The sequence below is a fragment of the Lagenorhynchus albirostris genome, chromosome 10, assembly GCF_949774975.1.
Source record: "Lagenorhynchus albirostris chromosome 10, mLagAlb1.1, whole genome shotgun sequence".
In the NCBI taxonomy this organism is placed as follows: domain Eukaryota; kingdom Metazoa; phylum Chordata; class Mammalia; order Artiodactyla; family Delphinidae; genus Lagenorhynchus; species Lagenorhynchus albirostris.
In genome coordinates this window covers 58,311,374-58,333,147 of record NC_083104.1, presented here as the reverse complement: position 1 = coordinate 58,333,147, position 21,774 = coordinate 58,311,374, and the positions used below count along the sequence as shown (strand labels likewise).

At 36.1% G+C, this 21,774-nt stretch overlaps 1 protein-coding gene across 1 annotated transcript in view; it reads left to right on the top strand.

The window, feature by feature from the left end:
* KHDRBS2 (KH RNA binding domain containing, signal transduction associated 2) overlaps positions 1-21,774 on the top strand; it is a 685,450-nt gene that overhangs the window by 95,446 nt on the left and 568,230 nt on the right. The window contains exon 2 of the mRNA XM_060164098.1: positions 2,510-2,637. Coding sequence (XP_060020081.1) covers positions 2,510-2,637 — 128 coding nt within the window. The remainder of the gene's footprint in view (positions 1-2,509; positions 2,638-21,774) is intronic.

Sequence of the window (21,774 nt, the reverse complement as noted above, 5' to 3'; positions counted from 1 at the left end):
ACAGCAGAAACTAACAAAATATTGTCAAGCAATATACCCCAATTAAAAGAAAAAAAAACGAAAAGAAATTTTTAAAGGAAAGTATAGAAATTAACAGAAAAATCAGTGGAAATGGTATTTCATCCAGCCCCATTTCTTGATGGAAAACTTGTTGGAATTAATCATCAAGTGATCAAATTTCAAATGTCTAAAAATGCCTAAGTGGTAGCTTTGTAGAGAGCAAATAATGTCAGACAAATTTAATTTATATCTATGACAGAGTGACAAGGATAAACCAATAGGGATTACATTGAATCTGTACATTGCCTTGGCTACTATAGTCATTTTGACAATATTGATTCTTCCAATCCAAGAACATGGTATATCTTTTCATCTGTTTCTGTCGTCTTTTATTTCTTTCATCAGCATCTTATAGTTTTTGGAGTACAGGTCTTTTGTCTCCTTAGGTAGGTTTATTCCTAGGTACATTTTGTTTTTGATTAGATGGTAAATGGAATTGTTTCTTGAATTTCTCTTTCTGATCTTTAATTGCTAGTGTATAGAAATGCAAAAGATTTGTGTGTATTAATTTTGTATCCTGCACCTTTACCAAATTAATTGATGAATTCTAGTAGTTTTCTGGCAGCATCTTTAGGATTTTCTATGTATAGTATCATGTCATCTGCAAACAGTGACAGTTTCATTTCGTCTTTTCCAATTTGGATTCTTTTTATTTTTTTCTTCTATTATTTCCATGGCTAGAATTTCCAAGACTATGTTGAATAAAAGTGGCAAGAGTGGACATCCTTGTCTTGTTCCTGATCCTAGAAGAACTGCTTTCAGCTTTTCACCATTGAGTATGATGTTAGCTATAGGCTTGTCATATATGGCCTTTATTATGTTGAGGTATGTTCCCTCTGTAATTTTCTGGAGAGTTTTTATCATAAATGAGTGTTGAATTTTTTCCAAAGTCTTGTCTGCATCTGTTGAAATGATCATGTCGTTTTTATTCTTCAGTTTGTTGATGTGGTGTATCACACTGATTGATTTGTGGATACTGAAAAATTCTCACATCCCCAGGATAAATCGCACTTGATCATGGTGTATGATCCTTTTAATGTTTTGTTGGATTCAGATTGCTAATATTTTGTTGAGGAATGTTCACCAGTAATATTGGCCTATAATTTTTTTTTGTGGTATTTTTGTCTGTTTTTGGTACCAAGGTGATGGAGCTTGGGAGTGTTCCTTCCTCTGCAGTTTTTTGGAATACTTTCAGAAGGATGGGTGTTAGCTCTTCTCTCAACATTTGATAGACTTTGCCTGTGAAGCCATCTGGTCCTGGACTTTTGTTAGTTGAGAGTTTTTTAATCATGAATTCAATTTCTGTTCATTTTTTCCTATTTCTTCCTGATTCAGTCTTGGGAGATTGTACCTTTCTAAGAATTTGTCCATTTCTTCCAGGTTGTCCATTTTATTAGCCTATAGTTGCTTGTAGCAGTCTCTTACGAACCTTTGTATTTCTGTGGCAAATAAATTAATTTTAAAAAGGAAGGAAGGATAAATAGTGTACGTTTGCTTAAAAGATATTCAGGACTTTCCTGGTGGTGCAGTGGTTAAGAATCTGCCTGCCAGTGCAGGGGACATGGGTTCGAGCCCTCATCTGGGAAGTTCCCACATGCTGCAGAGCAACTAAGCCCATGCACCAGACTACTGAGGCTGTGCTCTAGAGCCCACAAGCCACAACTACTGAGCCTGTATGCCACAACTACTGAAGCCCGCACACCTAGAGCCCATGGTCTGCAACAAGAGAAGCCCGTGCACCACAATGAAGAGTAGCCCCCATTTGCCACAACTAGAGAAACCCGTGCACAGCAACGAAGACCCAATGCAGACAAAACTTAATAAATAAAAAAAAAATTCACTTTGGGAAGATTCTCATAAGGATAAATTAGTATTTCCTCTTAAACATCTATGTAGGTAATTTCATGTTGATGAATATGAATGATATCATTTACAGATTTAATCCTTTATGTGACTTTTCTGTGACTCCCCTTTTTAATTGGATTTAAGTTTGTGAGAATATAAAATAGCATACCGTTTATCTCTACTACCCTATTTTAGATAATGGATGATTTCTATTTTCAGTTATTTTTCCTTAGGAACAATTCTGACTAAAAACAAAACATTTAACGTTAAAATATATTTGTTCTATTCATTGCTCCTAGGAAATTTATGTTTGCTTAGATATTTTAAATAATTAAAGGGAATATTCTTTCTCAAATTTTGTTTGAAGACGTTAAAAGTTAATTAAATGCATCCTTTGTTTCACAGAAGACAGTAGTATCTTCAGTCATTGCTTTTTGGTTTTAGTTGATATAGATCATTGTACAGACAGTACAGTAGCATAGCTTTCAGTCCCTTTATCAAGGTTCTTCAAAATCTTATTTAAGAAAGGGAGTGATAAGAACAGTCAGTGTATTTATGATGACTTCTTATTTCATTTAATGTTTTTCTTGTGAATTTTTTTCAGAAATTGAAAAATTTCAAGGTTCTGATGGAAAAAAGGAAGATGAAGAAAAGAAATATCTTGATGTCATCAGCAACAAAAACATAAAGCTCTCAGAAAGGGTATTGATTCCTGTCAAACAGTATCCAAAGGTACTGTAATATATGCTTTGTTCACATAGAATTAAGAAAAAATTGATAAAAATAAGACTTGATGGTTTATTCATTGTCTTTCATGAAATAAATGTGTAAAGCTTCATTTTATTAATATACACAAATATATGATACTGACATAGAAGAAGGAAAACTCTTTGAAAGTACAATAATTTTCAACTGATGGCTGTATTTTTATTCTGTGAATATGGGAAGCATAACTAGATATTTTAATAAGTTATTTAATGTGTAAATCATTTGACAATTTGATTTTTCAAAACCAAAACAATAATGTTTTGGTTCATGTTAAAATGCATATTCTTATTGCAAAAGGGAGTAGAATTACTGCTACTGTCAATATACAGCATTAGCCAAACAGCAGAGAATTATTATATTTAGGAAGGTAATATAGTCTTTATTAGACCCTTGGATTGTAATCTCTAGTCTTCTATATTCAGAGTCCATTTATATAATGATTATGATAGTATTTTCTTGAAAATACTTTTTCACTAGACACTTTGTCATCATGTGATATTTTTATCAGCAGAATCATTATTATAAAATATAACATTTCAATAGCATGGTTTCATTACTTATATTCATAAATTCCAATGGTTGAAAGCAGTTTCTTTTTTTTAATTTTTTTTAAGTAAATTACCTAAGCAAAAAAAAAAAAAAGGAAACTCAAAGATTTAAGCTGGTAATTAACTTTCTGAAGAGTGTATCTGAAGCAAAGACCATATAATTGTCCTAATAATAAAGATTACAGAAATAAATGCTGTAGTTTACCAATTGTCTTCTAATATGATAAAGTTTAGTAAATACAATTAAGTAGAAGGTTGTGTTTGTAATTATTTCAAACAGAATAAGCTGTTACAGCACATCAAACCATAAAATTTAACTTACAGATGAGGTTTTTTGGGCATACACGTTTTTGGTTTTTGTGTTTATTTTGAGCTAGACTTACACTATTGCAAGATAGGTACATTCAATAGATATATATTTATAATTTAAATTTTATGAAATTTACTTTACACTTATGTTTTAAAATATTAAATTGGGCTGTCATAGAAATGTACATGAAAAGTTTTACTTAGTAATGAAATATGGTAGAAATATGATGGGGTATTGTGTCTTTTTTAAGGAACCTGGTTAATTAAACCTTTAGAGTCTAGATGGAGTACAGGGTCCTTCTTTAAATCATATATTTAAATATTACATAACTTGATACTTTTTCTCAGAATAATACTTGTCCATTCTTAGGATATGAGAAAGCTCGTGATAGACTCAGTATCTGCTTCTCAATAAAATGTAGCTCTATATCTCTGACCAAGTTGTGTTGGCGTTTCAAGTCCTGATAGCTCTCCAAGTGATGGGTGTGAGTGATGTTATACTGAATATTACAGTAGTAGTTTACACTTGATTCATAATGATGACTACTGAAACAAGAATATTTTATGGTGTCAATTTTTGCGTGATATTTAATTTCATAATTTATAGGAAGGTTTTTAAACAACAAAACCACCTATTATTCATATTGAAATAAACCATGTCTCACTAGCAAATTATTGTACCCCCTTGAATTTTTAGAATCACAGAATGCTTAAGCTGAGACTAATCTTGGAAATCACAGAATATATAAAACTTCTATTTTACAGATGTGGTAACTAATTATGACTTGCTCATAAAAAATTCACAACTAATTGTGAACTGCTCAAAGAAATAATCTTTGCTCTAGATGGAATGCTTCACGAGGCTGCTGTTATTTTAAAATTCTTCATTTTTTGTGAACCATTACATTTTTAACTTGACTAAAAATGCTCAAATTTTACATGAGTTTTTCATATAAAGTGTGGAAGAAAGTTAAAACCGATAGCTCCTAATGATTAATAGTTTTACGGAGTATTATCAAATAACAATTTATGCCTTATAAAATCTACCATTTTTATGAATATAATGAATATAATGCCAAACTTCTTTATTTATTATGGTGATGTGCATTTCATACATCTAATTATCACACATAGAGAACTCTTAGAGCCCTTTTACAGAAAAAGAATACTGAGAAACACAATCATCTATCAAGTTGACCTACATTTGTTTTTGCTTGTTTTTATACTATAACAATAAAATTAAAATCAACGTTTTGAAAACAATATTTACTTTCAAAAGTGGTGTTTCTCTCCTGCTGACTGAATATCTGTGGTGTTAATATTATAATCTCTAATCTTGAACCGTATTTGCTGTGCATTTGTGAGCTGTAACACGTGTAGTGCGGTATGATCCTGTGAACTGTTGAGCAGGACACAAGAGTATGGGTTCAAGGTTTACTCTTTTAAAATAAAAAGTGATGCACCCTTTAGGGGTCCATCAGGGAAAGGCCTGCCTCACACGTCTTCTCCCACAGCTGTCCCTGCCCTTGATGCCTGCTGTGTGGACTGACAGTCCATGTGGTGTTGACATCATCCTCTCCAACAAAGAGTAATATAGAATTATGGGAATTCTTGAGGAAATGACCTCATCCCGATTTTACTACTTGACCTTTTACAGACAGATTTTGTTTCAATTAGTCTCTAATTCAAGTTAGTTTGCTGACTTAATTAATTCAAGGAACTGAGAGAAATTTAAGATTTAAATTATAGAAAATATAAGAATACTTTTCACACACATTAAGAATGATTTATCTAGTGTTTTGTAGTTAATCACTTAATTTGGAGGAAAAAGCCATATTAAATTATTTTAATGGACAGTTTTTCTTGTTTGTTTTAATTTTTTTTTGTTTGTAACAAGATTAGTAAATAAATAGACTTTGTATATCTATTGTTTACATTTACAAATGTTTTAGAATCAGAGCGATTATGTCTTGATGGTCAAATCTCTAAGGAGGCAACGTGGTCAGTATGTTCCTCTATAATCCTGAGATTATTGTGGAAAACGCACCACCTTTAACATTAGCTCTTTCTCCCTGAATCCACACACACAGCACTTTATAGTCCAATACACATTTACTTTTTTCAAATTTGGATACTTCCAACTCTTATGCATATTATAATCAGAATCAGTTTACAGTCTCTATCAGGCAAGTGGTGTTTATAACTCACTGTTTTTGTCTGTAAACTTTGCACATGTGAATTTGGTCATGGCTTCTTATATTGAGTTGTTTGTAGTGTTGGAAGTATGTGTATTGAGTTTAGTTGCTTTTGAAAGTGTATTAGGGCATTATGATTTAGTGTTGATGTGCTAGGAGATTATATATACAGAAAAAGAAGAGAACTGTAGCTTGGGGCATAAATTTGATATTAATGAAGACAGTCTTCATCCTTGCAAGAAGCAGAAAAAAGTGCCTTACAGGACATAAGAAACTAAGATACACATAATGTTGGCTGCTGTGTTCTGTTTTGTTCTGCTAGAAGGATGACTATCACAAGCAGGCATCCATGCAGAAGGATGCCCGTCACAAGCATGGGCACAGTGAGGAGGGTCAGAGGATGGGGCAGTACTGCCTCCACCTGCTGGAGACCTGCCTGTTGCTATTGTACCTATTTGTCCATCTGGGCAATTCAACCTCTCAGTGTCTTTTAAAAATACCTTTTTGATGTTGCCTTTAGAATCCTCTGAAATACTTCAGACATCTTCTTCAATTAAATTTGCCCCAAGACCCACATTTTATTTCTCGACCCAAATTACTGCCAACTTTTAAAGCAATAAATTGCCAGGAGCATAAATCGGCCCCAAAAATTTAGCCCCTTTTAAGATCAAATGCAGCCATGTCCCCCTGTGCTGCTTTTGAAATCAATTCCTTATGTAGATTAATGCAGAAAATTAAAGTTCCAAAATATGTTCAAAAACACCACACTTGCTCTATATTTTGTCTTTGCCTGCTCAGTCCCAGAGAGAGGGGCTGCCTTCTGTGCCTGGTTGGAAGCACTCTCCGCAGCCTGGCATGTCCTCCCACAAATCTTGTTTCCTTCTCTGTACTTTGAAAGATGAAAACCAAAACCTGTTATTTTTTCTAACTTTTTAAGTAATTATCAGAACATTTAAGAATGGTTAATAGGATGATGAGTTAAGGTGGCAGAGGAGTAGGAGGACGTGGAGTTCATCTCTCTCCACAGATGCATCAGGAATACAACTATAGATGCAACAGTTCTCACAGGACACTGGCTGAATGCTAGCAGAAGACCTTGAACAACAGAAAGGACTATAAAGATCCTTGCATAACTGGGTATGACAAAAAATAAAAAAGGTAGAGGATGAGGAGAGGAAGTGGGACAGGGCCTGCACCCGCAGTTGGGGAGCTGAAGCAGAGGAGAGATTCCTGGATTCGGGGAAACCCTTCTCTGACAGGGAAATCAATTGGGACAGAAGGGAAGCATTTGAGGCTGTTGGAAGAGGGTGAAGTGGCTGATCTGTGACAGATGCAGCAGACTCAGAACTACACAGACAGTCCGTACTGTGGCCCTACGTGCCCCGGACTGGGACGTGTGTTCACAGGTGTGCAAGGGAGCTGGGAGCTGGAGCATGGGGATTGGAGAAGAGGCCTGGGGCAAGAACTGGTGTTGGCTGTGGGAAGACAGACTGAGGGGACAGGAGGGAAGAAATCCACAGCAGGGAATGCCTACAGAGGAAGACCGGACTGCCATGGAAGCAGGCACTACTGCTGAGTCAAACTCAGGGGGAGGAGCCACTATTGTTGCCTCTCTGTCCCCTCATGCTGGCACCCACCAACGGACAATAAAAGAAGCCCTCTCAGGGCCAGCCCTCACATGCCAGCTTCCCGGCACCAAAAATAGCCCGGCCAGTGCCAGCCCTCATGCACCTTACGCCAGGTGCCAGAAAAGGCCCTCACTAGGGCCATATCTCTTGCACCCATGATCGCTGGCTTCCCTGCACATTTGGCACCACCAGAGCTCCTGCCATCCAAGCAGTCATACCACCTCTGTGCCTGGTCCTCACTGGGGCAGAGCCATGAGCTCCAAGGCATCCTCAAGACCAGACTCCTGTGGTTGGACCACATGCAGAGTTGGGGATAAAACCAAAGCTGAACCCCAGGGATGGGGCGACTAAGAAAGAGGATTGAAAATCTTTCCGTGAGCTGTACAAGCTGCAGATTAAATCCACATGATCAGCTAGACCCTACGTCTATCCAATATCTGAGTAGACAATGAGTGTTCCCACAAATGAAAACAGTCTATCTCTGGCAGCTGTGGAGTTTGGGGACAAGAACACACAGGAATTGGGCCACATCAGAGTCTGCGTGGTCCCCACAGGGCCCACAGCAGGTCCAGGGACCAGCCCAGAGGCAGAGGAGGGCCTCCTGGGGAGGCAGAGGTGAGCTGTGGCTCATGGCGTGTGCAAGGACACTTAACAGCTGAGACCCCAGGGAAACATGATTATTACTATTACTTTTATTATATTTTGATTCATTCTCTTGTTGGTTCTAGCTTTTTTTTTTTAGTTTATTTTGGGGGGGGAATCTTCGTGTTTTATAACATTTAAAAATTTTTTTTATATATTTCTGTTTTCACTTTTCTTTTATGTTGTTCTGTGTTCTTTTCTCTCATTTTATTTTTTCTTTCATATATTTTGTATTTTAAAAAAAATTCCCATTTCTACTTTCCTTTTCTGTTGTTTTGCTTTTTCCCTTATTTTAAAATTATTTTTATCGGTTTGTTCTGTTTCTTTGCTTTATTCTTCAGTTGGCATACTTCTTTGGTTTTGTTTTTAGGTTTTGTGTTTTTGTTAGTTTTGATTCTAATTCTTTGATTTTGTTTTTAGATTCTTCAGTTTCTCTGGTTGTTCTCTTGTTTTTTTGTTTCTGTTTTGTTTTTTTTCTGTTTTTGTTTTTGTTTGGTTCTGTTTTTCTTTCTTTTGCATGTGTGTGTGTTTCCTTGTTTCTGTTTTTGGTTGTTTGATTCTGTTTTTACCATTTGTCTGGGGCCTTGTTTGTCTTTTTTTTTTTTCCTTTCTTTTACTTTAATATATTTTTTATCTTATTTTTTTACATTTCTATTTCTATGTTGCTTTTCTGTTGTTCTGTCTTCTTTCCCCATTTTCTTTTTTTTTAATCATTTTTGTCACTTTGTTTCTTTGCTTCATTCTTCAATTGGCACTCTGCTTTGGTTTGGTTTTTTTGGTTTTGTGTTTTTGTTACTTTTCTTTTTAATGGTTTGATTTCATTCCTGGGTTTGTTTGTTTGTCTGGTTGTTCTCTTGCTTTTTGCTTTATTTGGCTCTGTTTCTTTTGTGTGTGTGTGTGTGTTTCCTTGTTTCTGTTTCCGTTTTTTTGATTTTAATTTTTACCATTTGTCTGGGGTTTTGTTAGTGTTTTAAAAAAATTTTTTTTAATCACCTTTATTGTCAGGATGAGTGACTTGCAGGGTCTTGGTTCCCTGACTGGAAGTTGGGCCTGAGGCTCCAGGGTGGAAGCACTGAGTCCAGGACGCTGGACCATGAGAGAATTCCCTGCCCTAGGGAAGATTAATCACCGAGTGCTTTCACGGAGGCCTCTATCTGAATCCAAGATCCAGCTCCACCCAACTGCCTGCAGCTCCCAGGGCTGAACGCCTCACACCAAACAACAAATAAGACAGGAAGACAAAACCATGCATCAGCATACAGACGACCTAAAGTCATACTAAGCTCACAGACACCCCAAAACATACCACCTGACACAGCCCTGCTCATCAGAGAGAAAAGACAGCTCCATCCACTAGAATGCAGGCACCAGTCCCTCCCATCAGGAAGCCTAAGCAAGCCACTGGACCAACCTCACCACTGGGGGCAGAGAACAGAAGCAAGAGGAACTACGACCCTGCAGCTGAGGGATAGTATACCTCAAATACTGTAAATTAGACAACATGAGAAGACAGGGAAATATCTTGCAGGCAAAGGAGCAAGATAAAAACCCACAAAACCAGGGCTTCCCTGGTGGTGCAGTGGTTGAGAGTCCGCCGGCAGATGCAGGGGACACGGGTTCGTGCCCTGGTCCGGGAAGATCCCACATGCCGCGGAGGAGCTAGGCCCATGAGCCATGGCCGCTGAGCCTGTGCGTGCGTCCGGAACCTGTGCTCCGCAACGGGAGAGGCCACATCAGTGAGAGGCCCACGTACCGCAAAAAAAAACAAAAAACCACAAAACCAAATAAATGAAGAGGAAATAGGCAAACTACCTGAAACTACTAAAGAGAGTAAATATGAACCAAAATCTTGGAAATAGAATAGAGAAAATACAAGAAACATTTAACAAGAACCGAGGAGAACTAAAGAGCAAACAAACAGTAGTGACCAACACAGTAACTGAAATTAAAAATAATCTAGAAGGAATCAATAGCAGAATAACTTAGGTAGAAGAACGGATATGTGAGCTGAAAGTTAGAATGGTGGAAATAAATGCTGCAGAGCAGAATAAAGAAAAAATAATGAAAAGAATTGAGGACAGTCTCAGAGACTTCTGGGACAATATTAAGCACACCAACCTTTGAATTATAGGCATCCCGGAAGAATAATTTAAAAAGAAAGGGTCTGAGAAAATATTTCAAGAGATTATAGTTGAAAACTTCCCCAAAATGGGAAAGGAAATAAAGTCAAGTCCAGGAAGTGTAAAGAGTCCCATACAGGATAAACCCAAGGAGAAACATGCCAAGACACATACTAATCAAACTAACAAAAATTAAACAAAATGAAAAAATACTGAAAGCAGGAAGGGAAAAGCAACAAATAATATACAAGGGAATCCCCATAAGGATAACAGCTGATCTTTCAGCAGAAACTCTTCAAGCCAGCGGAGAGTGGCAGGATATATTTAAAGTGATGAAAGGGAAAAACTTATAACCAAGATTCCTCTACCCAGCAAGGATCTCATTCAGATTTGATAGAGAAATCAAAAGCTTTACAGACAAGCAAAAGCTAAGAGAATTCAGCACCACCAAACCAGCTTTACAACAAATGCTAAAGGAACTTCTCTAGGCAGGAAACACAAGATAAGGAAAAGATCTACAAAAACAAACCCCCCAAAATTAAGAAAATAAAAGGAACATACATATAAATAACTACCTTAAATGTAAATGGATTAAATGCTCCAACCAAAAGTCACAGATTGGCTGAATGGATACAAAAACAAGACCCGTATTTGTGCAGTCTACAAGAGATCAACTTCAGACCTAGGGACACATACAAGCTGAAAGTGAGGGGATGGAAAAAGATACTCCATGAAAATGGAAAACAAAAGAAAGCTGGAGCAGCAATTCTCATATCAGACAAAAGAGACTTTGAAATAAAGACTGTTACAAGAGACAAAGAAGGATACTACATAATGATCAAGTGATCAATCCAAGAAGAAGATATAATGATTGTAAATATTTATGCACCCAACATAGAAGCACCTCAATACATAAGTCGAATGTTAACAGCCATAAAAGGGGAAATCAACAGTAATACAATAATAGTAGGGGACTTTAACATCCCATTTACACCAATGGACAGATCATCAAAAATGAAAACAAATAAGGAAACACAAGCTTTAAATGACACATTAGAAAAAATGAACTTGATTGATATGTACAGAACATTCCATCCAAAAACAAGAGTACACTTTCTTCTCAAATGCACATGGAACATTCTCCAGGATAGATCAATTCTTGGGTCACAAATCAAGCCTTGGTAAGTTTAAGAAAATTGAAATCGTATAATGCATCTTTTCTGACCACAACACTATGAGACTAGATATCAGTTACAGGGAAAAAACTGTGAAAAATGCAAACACATGTAGGCTAAACAATATGATACTAAATAACCAAAAGATCATTGAAGAAATCAAAGAGGAAATCAAAAAATACCTAGAAACAAATGACAATGAAAACATGACTACCCAAAACCTATGGGATGCAACAAAAGCCATTCTAATAGGGAAGTTTATAGCAATACAATCCTACCTCAAGAAACAAGAAAAATCTCAAATAAACAACCTAACCTTATACCTAAAGCAATTAGAGAAAGAAGAACAAAAAGAAAAAAACCCAAAATTAGCAGAAGGAAAGAAATCATAAAAATCAGATCAGAAATCAATGAACAAGAAATGTAGAAAACAATAGCAAAGATCAATAAAACTAAAAGCTGGTTCTTTGATAAGAAAACAAAATTGATAAGCCATGGCAGACTCATCACAAAAAAAAGGGAGAAGACTCAAATCAACAGAATGAGAAATGAAAAAGGAGAAGTAACAAATGGCACTGCAGGAATACAAAGGATCATGAAAAATGACTACAAGCAACTATATGCCAAAAAAATGGACAACCTGGAATATATGGACAAATTCTTAGAAATGTACAACCTTCAAGGATTGAACCAGGAAGAAATAGAAACTATGAACAGATCAATCAAAAGCACTGAAATTGAAAATGTGATTACAAATCTTCCAACAAACAAAAGCCCAGAGCCAGATGGCTTCACAGGTGAATCATATCAAACATGTAGTGAAGAGCTAACACCTATCCTTCTCACACTCTTCCAAAATATAGCAAGGGAGGAACACTCCCAAACTCATTCTACGAGTTCACCATCACCCTGATCCCAAAACCAGACAAAGATGTCACAGAAAAAGAAAATTATAGACCAATATCACTGATGAAGAGAAATGCAAAAATCCTCAACAAAATACTAGCAAACAGAATCCAACAGCACATTAAATAGATCATATACCATGATCAAGTGGGGTTTATCCCAGGAATGCAAGAATTCTTCAATATATGCAAATCAATCACTGTGATACACCATATTAACAAATTGAAGAATAAAATCCATATGATCATCTCAATAGATGCAGAAAAAGCTTTCGACAAAATTCAACACCCATTTATGATAAAAACTCTCCAGAAAATGGGCATACAGGGAACCGACCTCAACATAATAAAAAACCATATATGACATATCCACTGCCAACATCATTCTCAGTGGTGAAAAACTGAAAGCATTTCCTCTAAAATCAGGAACAAAACAAGGATGTCCACTCTCACCACTTTTATTCACGTAGATTTGGAAATCCTAGTTATGGCATTCAGAGAAGAAAAAGAAATAAAACAATCCAAATTGGAAAAGAAGCAGTAAAACTGTCACTGTTTGCAGATGACATGATACTATACTTAGAAAATCATAAAGTGGCCACCAGAAAACTACTAGAGGTAATCAATGAATTTGGTAAATTTGCAGGATACAAAATTAATACACAGAAATCTCTTGCATTCCTATACATTAGCAACAAAAAGTCAGAAACAGAAATTAAGGAAACACTCCCATTTACCATTGCAACAAAAAGAATAAAATACCTAGGAATAATCCTACCTAAGGAGGCAACAGATCTGTATGCAGAAAACTATAAGACACTGATGAAAGAAATTAAAGATGATACAAACAGATGGAGAGATATACCATGTTCTTGGATAGGAAGAATCAACATTGTGAAAATGACTCTACTACCCAAAGCAATCTACAGATTCAGTGCAGTCCCTATCAAACTACCAATGGCATTTCTCACAGAACTAGAACAAAAAAATTCACAATTTGTAGGGAAACACAAAAGACCCCAAATAGCCAAAGCAATCTTGAGAACGAAAAATGGAGCTGGAGGAATCAGGCTCCCTGACTTCAGAATATACTACAAAGCTACAGTAATCAAGACAGTATGGTTCTGACACAAAAACAGAAATATAGATCAATTGAAAAGGACAGAAAGCCTAGAGATAAACCCACATACATATGGTCACCTTATCTTTGATAAAGGAGGCAAGAATATACAATGGAGAAACGACAGCCTCTTCACTAAGTGGTGCTGGACAGCTACATGTAAAAGAATGAAATTAGAACATGTCCTAACACCATACACAAAAATAAATTCAAAATGGATTAAAGACCTAAATATAAGGTCAGACACCATAAAACTCTTAGAGGAAAACATAGACAGAACACTCTATGACATAAAGCACAGCAAGATCCTTTTTGACCCACCTCCTAGAGTAATGGAAATAAAAACAAAAATAAACAAATGGGACCTAATGAAACTTCAGATCTTCTGCATAGCAAGGGAACCATAAACAAGATGAAAAGAAAACCCTCAGAATGGGAGAAAATATTTGCAAACAAAGCAACTGACAAAGGATTAATCTCCAAAATATACAAGCAGTTCATGCAGCTCAATATCAAAAAACAACCAACCCAATCCAAAAATGGGCAGAAGACCTAAATAGACATTTCTCCAAAGAAGATATACAGATTGCCAACAAACACATGAAAAGATGCTCAACATCAGTAATAATTAGAGAAATGCAAATCAAAAGCACAATGAGATATCACCTCACACTGGTCAGAATGGCAATCATCAAAAAATCTACAAACAATAAATGCTGGAAAGGGTGGGGAGAAAAGGGGACCCTCCTGCACTCTTGGTAGATTATAAATTGATACAGCCACTATGGAGAACAGTATTGAGGTTCCTTAAAAAACTAAAACTAGAACTACTATATGACCCAGCAATCCTACTACTGAGCATATACCCTGAGAAAACCATAGTTCAAAAGGAGTCATGTACCACAATGTTCATTGCAGCATTATTTACAATAGCCAGGACATGGAAGCAACCTGAGTGTCCATCGACAGATCAATGGATAAAGAGGAAGTGCCACATACATAAAATGGAATATTACTCAGCCATAAAAGGAAACAAAATTGAGTTATTTATAGTCAGGTGGATGGACCTAGAGTCTGTCATACAGAGTGAAGTAAGTCAGAAAGAGAAAAACAAATACCATATGCTAATACTTATATGTGGAATCTAAAAAAAAATAAAAATGATTCTGAAGAACCTAGGGACAGGACAGGAATAAAGATGCAGACTTAGAGAATGGATTTGAGGACACATGGAGGGGAAGGGTAAGCTGGGATGAAGTGAGAGAGTGGCATTGACATATATACACTACCAAATGTAAAATAGATAGCAAGTAGGAAGCAACCACATAGCACAGGGAGATCAGCTTGGTGCTTTATGACTATCTAGAGGTGTCAGATAGGGAGGGTGGGAGGGAGCTACAAGAGGGTGGGTATATGGGGTTATATGTATACGTATAGCTGATTCACTTTTTTATACAGCAGAAACTAACACAATATTGTAAAGCAATTATACTCCAATAAAGATGTTAAAAAAAATAAAGAATAGTTAATAGAGACACAAGGTTACTAACTGTGGAAACTATGACACTTCAAAGCCAGCATCACCACTTACAGTCTTGGAGACATCTCTCTATTTTTCTAAGCAATGTGTTTTCTAAAATCCACTCTGTAGCTTATATCTTAAGCTTGTTTTATCTTTACCAGAGACCACTTCATAGCATCGCTTGCTTTTTATTTTTCTAAAGGAAATGAAAAAGAGGATTTGATGGGCTTTGTGATTTCAGTTTCATTTATATCTGTTTCCTAATCTCTCACCTGTGAATTTAAATGTCAGTTGAGGGCTTCCCTGGTGGCACAGTGGTTGGGAGTCCGCCAGCCGATGCGGGGGACACAGGTTAGTGCCCCGGTCCGGGAGGATCCCATGTGCCGCGGAGCGGCTGGGCCCGTGATCCATGGCCGCTGAGCCTGCGCTCCGCAACGGGAGAGGCCACAGCAGTGAGAGACCCACGTACCACCACAAAAAAAAAAAAAAGTCAATTGAGAAAATAATGACACTCCTAGAAGTGTCACATTTTTTTACGAGAAAGAAAATAATTCCAAAGTGCTTGTGCAATGCATTCTCTTTAATAGAGTGGCACCTGAAATTACCATGTTTTCCAGAAAAATTTGGAAATTTGCAGAGGTATTCTGTCTAGTACTTATCTTTTCCAATGACTTTTTTAATTAATGCCCATCCCATGTATTTAAATATTATTTTTCCATTTGGCACTCAAACTTTTTTTTTTGTCTCCAATAACCCATATATTCCTAATCCTGAATTGTATGTGTTTCTCTCCCCATCCTTTTTTAGGAGTTCAGCACACCCTCACGAAATGTGTGCTCACATTTCCCCAAATGATCTCACCTTCTTTTCTAGGTCTAGACCCCCTAGGGGATCTTCAGTCTGTTTTAACCTGCTGTTTCTATCCCACCAGTGTATTTCACACTCACCTTCAACTGAAAAACTGGGAACTACTTCAAATGGATCATTAAAATGCTAGTGCCTTTTTAAATGTGTCCAAACATGTATCCTTACTCAAGGGTCCTTTGAGAGCCAAAAGATCTTCTACCTCACATCCCTTCTTTAATCTCACCATTCTTTATTTGCTTGTTCGTTCATTTGTTTGTTTAATTCAGTGAGCCTTCAATAAGTTTCTCTACACCCATTAGAGCATAGATGGCCCTTCTGCCATTTATTTTGTTGTTGCAATAGAAATGGATTTTTATATAGATAGATCTTAAAGAGAGTAGAGGAGAAAGATCACTATTAAAATCGAGAGGCACAACATTATCAGTTGAATGGATTCCCATATTATTACTGACCCTGAAGGACATATTGACATATGGAACCAAATTAATTTGATATAAATTCAAGCACTATAATATACCTTGAGAATAGCAGGAAAAAACTTGCTCTGGAAAGGATACAGGAAATAGAAGTTAATGCATCTCCTCCCCACCTCCAGAAAGGTCTAGAGAAGGGATTATTGTTACTTATAATACTAAGTTAAGACCTAACTACAACCACCTTTTTGAAAGGAATTTAGAATCATGTAGAAAAATTGTGAGTGACTTTTATTTATTTTTTCAAATTTAAGTAATTGTTAAAAGAAATTTGTGTAACACATTTAGATTTCTACCATTTTATAAGTAATTTTCTTAAAATACATGGATTTCACAAATATATCACAAAAATAAACACTACAATTCTATTATGAATATCAATGCAAAAACTTTAAAAATATTACCAAATGTTGTGTATCAGTATTCAGAGCACCATTATTCACAATTGCCAAAATACAGAAACAACTCAGATGTCCTCAGCTGATGCACAGATAAACTAAATGTGGTATACACACACAGTGGAATATTATTCAGCTGTAAAGAACAATGAAATTTAGATGCATATTACAACATGGATGAATATTGAAAACATCATGTTAATAAGGAGAATAAGCCAGACACAAAAGGACAAATATTGTATGATTCCACTTATGAAAGGTACTTAGAACAGGCACATTCATAGGTACAAAAAGTGTAATCGAGGTTACCCGGGGCTGTGGAGAGAGATGAATGGAGAGTTATTGTTTAATAGATATAGAGTTTCTCTCTGGGATGATGAAAAAGTTCTGGAAATGGACGTGGTGATGATTGCACATTGTGAATGTACTTAATGCCACTCAATTCCACATTTAAAAATAGTTAAAATGGTAAATTTTATGTTGTATATATATATATATATATATATATTATTTATTTTTTTGCGGTACGTGGGCCTCTCACTGTTGTGGCCTCTCCCGTTGTGGAGCACAGGCTCCAGACGTGCAGGCTCAGCGACCATGGCTCACGGGCCCAGCCGCTCCGCGGCACGTGGGATCCTCCTGGACCGGGGCACGAACACGTGTCCCCTTCATCGGCAGGCGGACTCTCAACCACTGCGCCACCAGGGAAGCCCTGTTGTATACATTTTATTGCAATAATAATAATGTTATAAAAATATTACCAAACGAATTTCAATAGTACATTACAAGCAAAATAAATTACACACAAATGTAGTTTTATTACAGGAATGCAAGACTGGTTTAGTACTTTAAAATATTTTTTTTAAATTACCGAATTTTAGGATCAAATCAGGCATTTGGTAACATCAATTTTCCATTCCTCATGAAATGACATGAACATATGTAATGAGTGTATATTAGAAATCAGTGTGAAGAAATTGTTTATTCATTAATTGTTAGATAGGGAACTAGTGAGGCATTTAGGGCAAAAGAAAATAAAGACTAAATCCCTAACCCATCTTTTGCACCAGCATAAATCTCAACTGGGTCTAAGATTAAATTTTTTTAAAGTACTGGAATAAATTATGAGAAATTTATTTTATAATATTTGAGGGGAGAACATTTCTAAGAAAGATGGAAAATACTTGAAGCCATAAGTAAATGATTAAAATATTTTACACCGTAAAACTAAAACTCTGTATAAGCAAAAATAATGATGATGATTACCAAAATAAAAAGTCACAATCAAAATGTTAAACTGGCATGGCTATTTGAGAAATATTTGAAACACATGACAGACACTTTATTTTATTTATATGTAATGGTCCCACTTTTTCTAGTTGAAGAAGAAGCCAATGATACCAACACAGTTGTCACACATATACTGTTTAAAACAAATAGAAAAAACCCTGAACCTCACTTATCAGAAAAATCAAGTTAAGATGAATTTGAAATGTTTCTCTCCTCTAGCAGACTGATGAAAAAAGTTTGATTATAACCAATACTAATGGTGTTAGAGTATGGGGGAATAATACACTCTGTAAACTGCTGCTCAGAGCATGGAGATACAGCCATTTTAGGGAACAGTTTTGCAAAATCAGTGAAAATCACAAAGGCACAGACTTTTGGAATCAGTTGGATATCTAGCAATTTATTTTAGAATTAATATATTTGCACAGATTATATAAGTGAAAGTATAAAAGATTTTAGTTTATTTCTCTTGAGCATAAAAGGGATATATTTATATTAAATATGTATACTTATATATATAAGATGATAGACAGATAGAGATAGATAATAAGGAAACAGTAGGAGGCCCTTTTCCGTTGCAGGCTCTTTTGTGCTGTCTGAATTAGTTATACTAACACGTTATTTTCCTAGTAATAAAGATATTTTTAAAATAGTTTGAGCTAATTGAAAACATTTAAAATAGAAAAAAAAATGTTTCTACTTAAAATCTTTTTCCTAGATAAACAAATAATAAAAACTAAGGATTATGGAATGTTTTTATATATATCAGACACTATATTTTTTACATATACCAAATCATTTAATTGTCACAAAAATCCTAGTAATTCTATCCTTCCCATTTTACAGACAAACTGAGTTTCAGAAGCACTCATGTGCCAAAATCACATTATTAGGAAACAGCCCATCAGGATTCCTATCCAGCAACTCTGATTTCACGGCCTGTTGTCTTTACCTGTTTATACTGTGTAGTTCTATTATTACACTGTAAGCAAATGACATCTTAAAACATACAGTAGAAAATTTGACCCCAAGCATGATTCATCAAAATCTACTATGAACTTAAAAAACAGATGAAAATATGATTTTTATGAAAAAGATCATACACTCCTTTTTCTGGTTTATGTGTAGATATAGTGCTTAAATGAAGAGTATAGCCTAAAACTCAAGTTTAGAGAAATAACTAAAGCATCATAAAATAGTCCTTCAGTCTGGGACCTCACGCCTAGAGAATTAAGGTTTTTGTGAGTACCCACTGTATATGAAACACCCAGCAAAGCACAGTGAATGGTTTTATTCCCTCAAGAACACTGGGTGAGTTCTGAAGAAGAAACTATGGTTTAAAAACATTTAAGGAACTTTCCTAAAGCCACACAATATTTAAGTGATAGTGTTAAAGCTGGAGCTCAGGTCTGCTAGCACCAGAGCCTCTCTTCTTTGAATTAAACCATTGTTGTGATTCACTTTATTTTATATGAAGAGGCATTGAGATAATTTTGGACACAGACAGCTAAGATTGCAAAGGTTCACAGATGGAAAAGCAGATGTCTTTCTCCTCTGGTGTTAAGTGAGGCAGAAATGATAGGCTCATTAGTTGGAGTGTATCTCATAGTTTCTATGGTCTAACCTTCTACTCAATTTAGGAATCATTTCTACAATATCTGTGATACTCATCAGCCTGTCTACGAATACCTCTAGTGATTAAAAAGAAAGTTCACTACATTATAATACAGTTGAATCTAAGAATTAGACATTGCTGTTCAATTCCTTTTTCTCACTGAAGTATGATCTTTATCCCTTAAAGTTGCTATTAGTTCTGGTTCTGCCTTCTGTGTCACTAGAGAACCCACTTGAAACACTTGAACCATGGTCTTGCTTGAACTATCATTGACACATAGTCTTTGTTTGGTTTCTGGATACCATCATTTATATTTTTCTCCTGTTAGAAAAGTGGTTCCATTTCTCAGCCTCCTCTGCTGTTTTGTGCTTTTCCACACAACTTCATAATGTTGGAGTCCCTAAGATTGTCCACAGTGCTCTGCTCTGTCTGCACTCACACCCCCTTAGCCCTCTGTGGCATAGCTTTATGTGCGAATGGCTTTAAAGGGCTGATGATCCAACCAGGACTGCTCTCCAAGACTTCTATATGGAGCTGCCTACTTGACATCACCATGTGGATGTCTAGAGAGCCCAGGTTCAGTTGGTATTCTTCTCACCCCACATGTCCTTCACCTGTCGCCTACCTGTCTCAGTTGTTGGCAATACCGTCCTTTTACTTGGTCAGGTCGGAAACTGTGGAGTCCTCCTTGACTCCTCTCTTTCTCCCACACATCCTCAAAATACATTGAGAGTCAAAGAGCTCACACCCTCTCCATTGCTATTACTATAGCATGGGTCCTCATCTTCTCTTGTCTGGACCACTGTGATGGCCTCCTAACTGATCTGCTTCTACACATGCCTTCACCTCTCCCTACCCAGGGACTCACAGTCCCTTTACCCTTCTCTAGCTTTTTTTCATAGCAAGTATCACCTTCTAGTGTATTTCATAATTTTATTAATTGTTATTTTTATGGTTTTTCCACACTAAAATGTCAACTGCAAAATGCCAAGTCTCATCTTTCTCGATCAGTCATGTGTCCCAGTCACCTGTGTGCCTGGCACACAGTTAGGCAGATGGTTAATAAATATTTGCTGAGTGGATATAGAGTAATTAAACAGCTTCTGCTTGAAGACACTCTTACTGGAGGAAATGCAGTTACTGTAGAGTGATCCAGAACAAGGACCTCTCTGTTCTCACCTGTTGCCTCTTCTTACAGAATTTTCAGGGGACCCATCACAGTGGTCGCAGTGACATCACAGGTCCTCTGGAAGAGACTCCTGTATCACTGTTCTCATCCCAGCCTCAGTGCTAATCTTAGCAGAGAGCCCAAGTACAAGAAGAAAGCAATTACAGTGAAAATTTTACTCAATTTTAATGCCTAGATAATCGGTTACTTTGCTTTAGCATATTTTCTAATTAAAATGAAGTTAAAACGTTAACTCAAATTACTTTCAAGTTATTTCTGAATATCATGTTTTATTAGTTAATTATCCATTTTTAGTAAGTGCAGTATGTTAAACATTATTTGACCTTTTACAAAAGAGCCTACAAGGCCTCCACATCATTGTTCTAAATATTAATTCCTGTCAGTTCATTTTCATTCAGGATATATGCATTGGATCTATGTGGTAGTCACTTATTTGACTCATAAATGTAAAATTAAAAAGATGCTTTCACTGGTTTCAGGAAGTCCTGAAATAGATTTAAACAGTTGTTCTAAAGTGGCTTCATACTAGGATGAATCCAGAAGCTTTGGGACTGTGTTAGATCATCTTTAACAATTTTTGTTAAATTTTAGAGGCTAAGGCATGAAAAGGAGCCAAGGTTATAGAAAAGCTAGACCATTATTTGAAAAACATAGCAGAGAAGAGAAAGAGAGCTTGGGTATTATTTGGAGTGTAGAGTTGAGTGGTTCAGAGGGTAGGATCAGGGTAATATTTATCTTACTGTCAAGTCCTCTCAATAGAGAAACCTTTATTTATATGGTTGTTTTTTCATCTTGGTAATTTTCAGGCCTGGCTGCTTCTTCTGTAGCATTTCTCTGTTTCTGGAAAGAAATCTGTATGGATATATTAAGATGTAGAATTGCTTGAGATGCTAAAGATTGCTGTGAGGAGACAGTATAATATAATGGGAAAAAAATAGAATTCTGACCCAGATAGACCTAAGTGTGAGTCACAGTTTTAATTTTATTCACCTATGACCATGGGAGTCTCCATTAACGCTTTCATCATCAAGGTTTTTCAGCTGCAACATGAGTGTTATCATATGCTTGGAGGCTTCATCAGGAATACGTGAGAATATGTATTCAT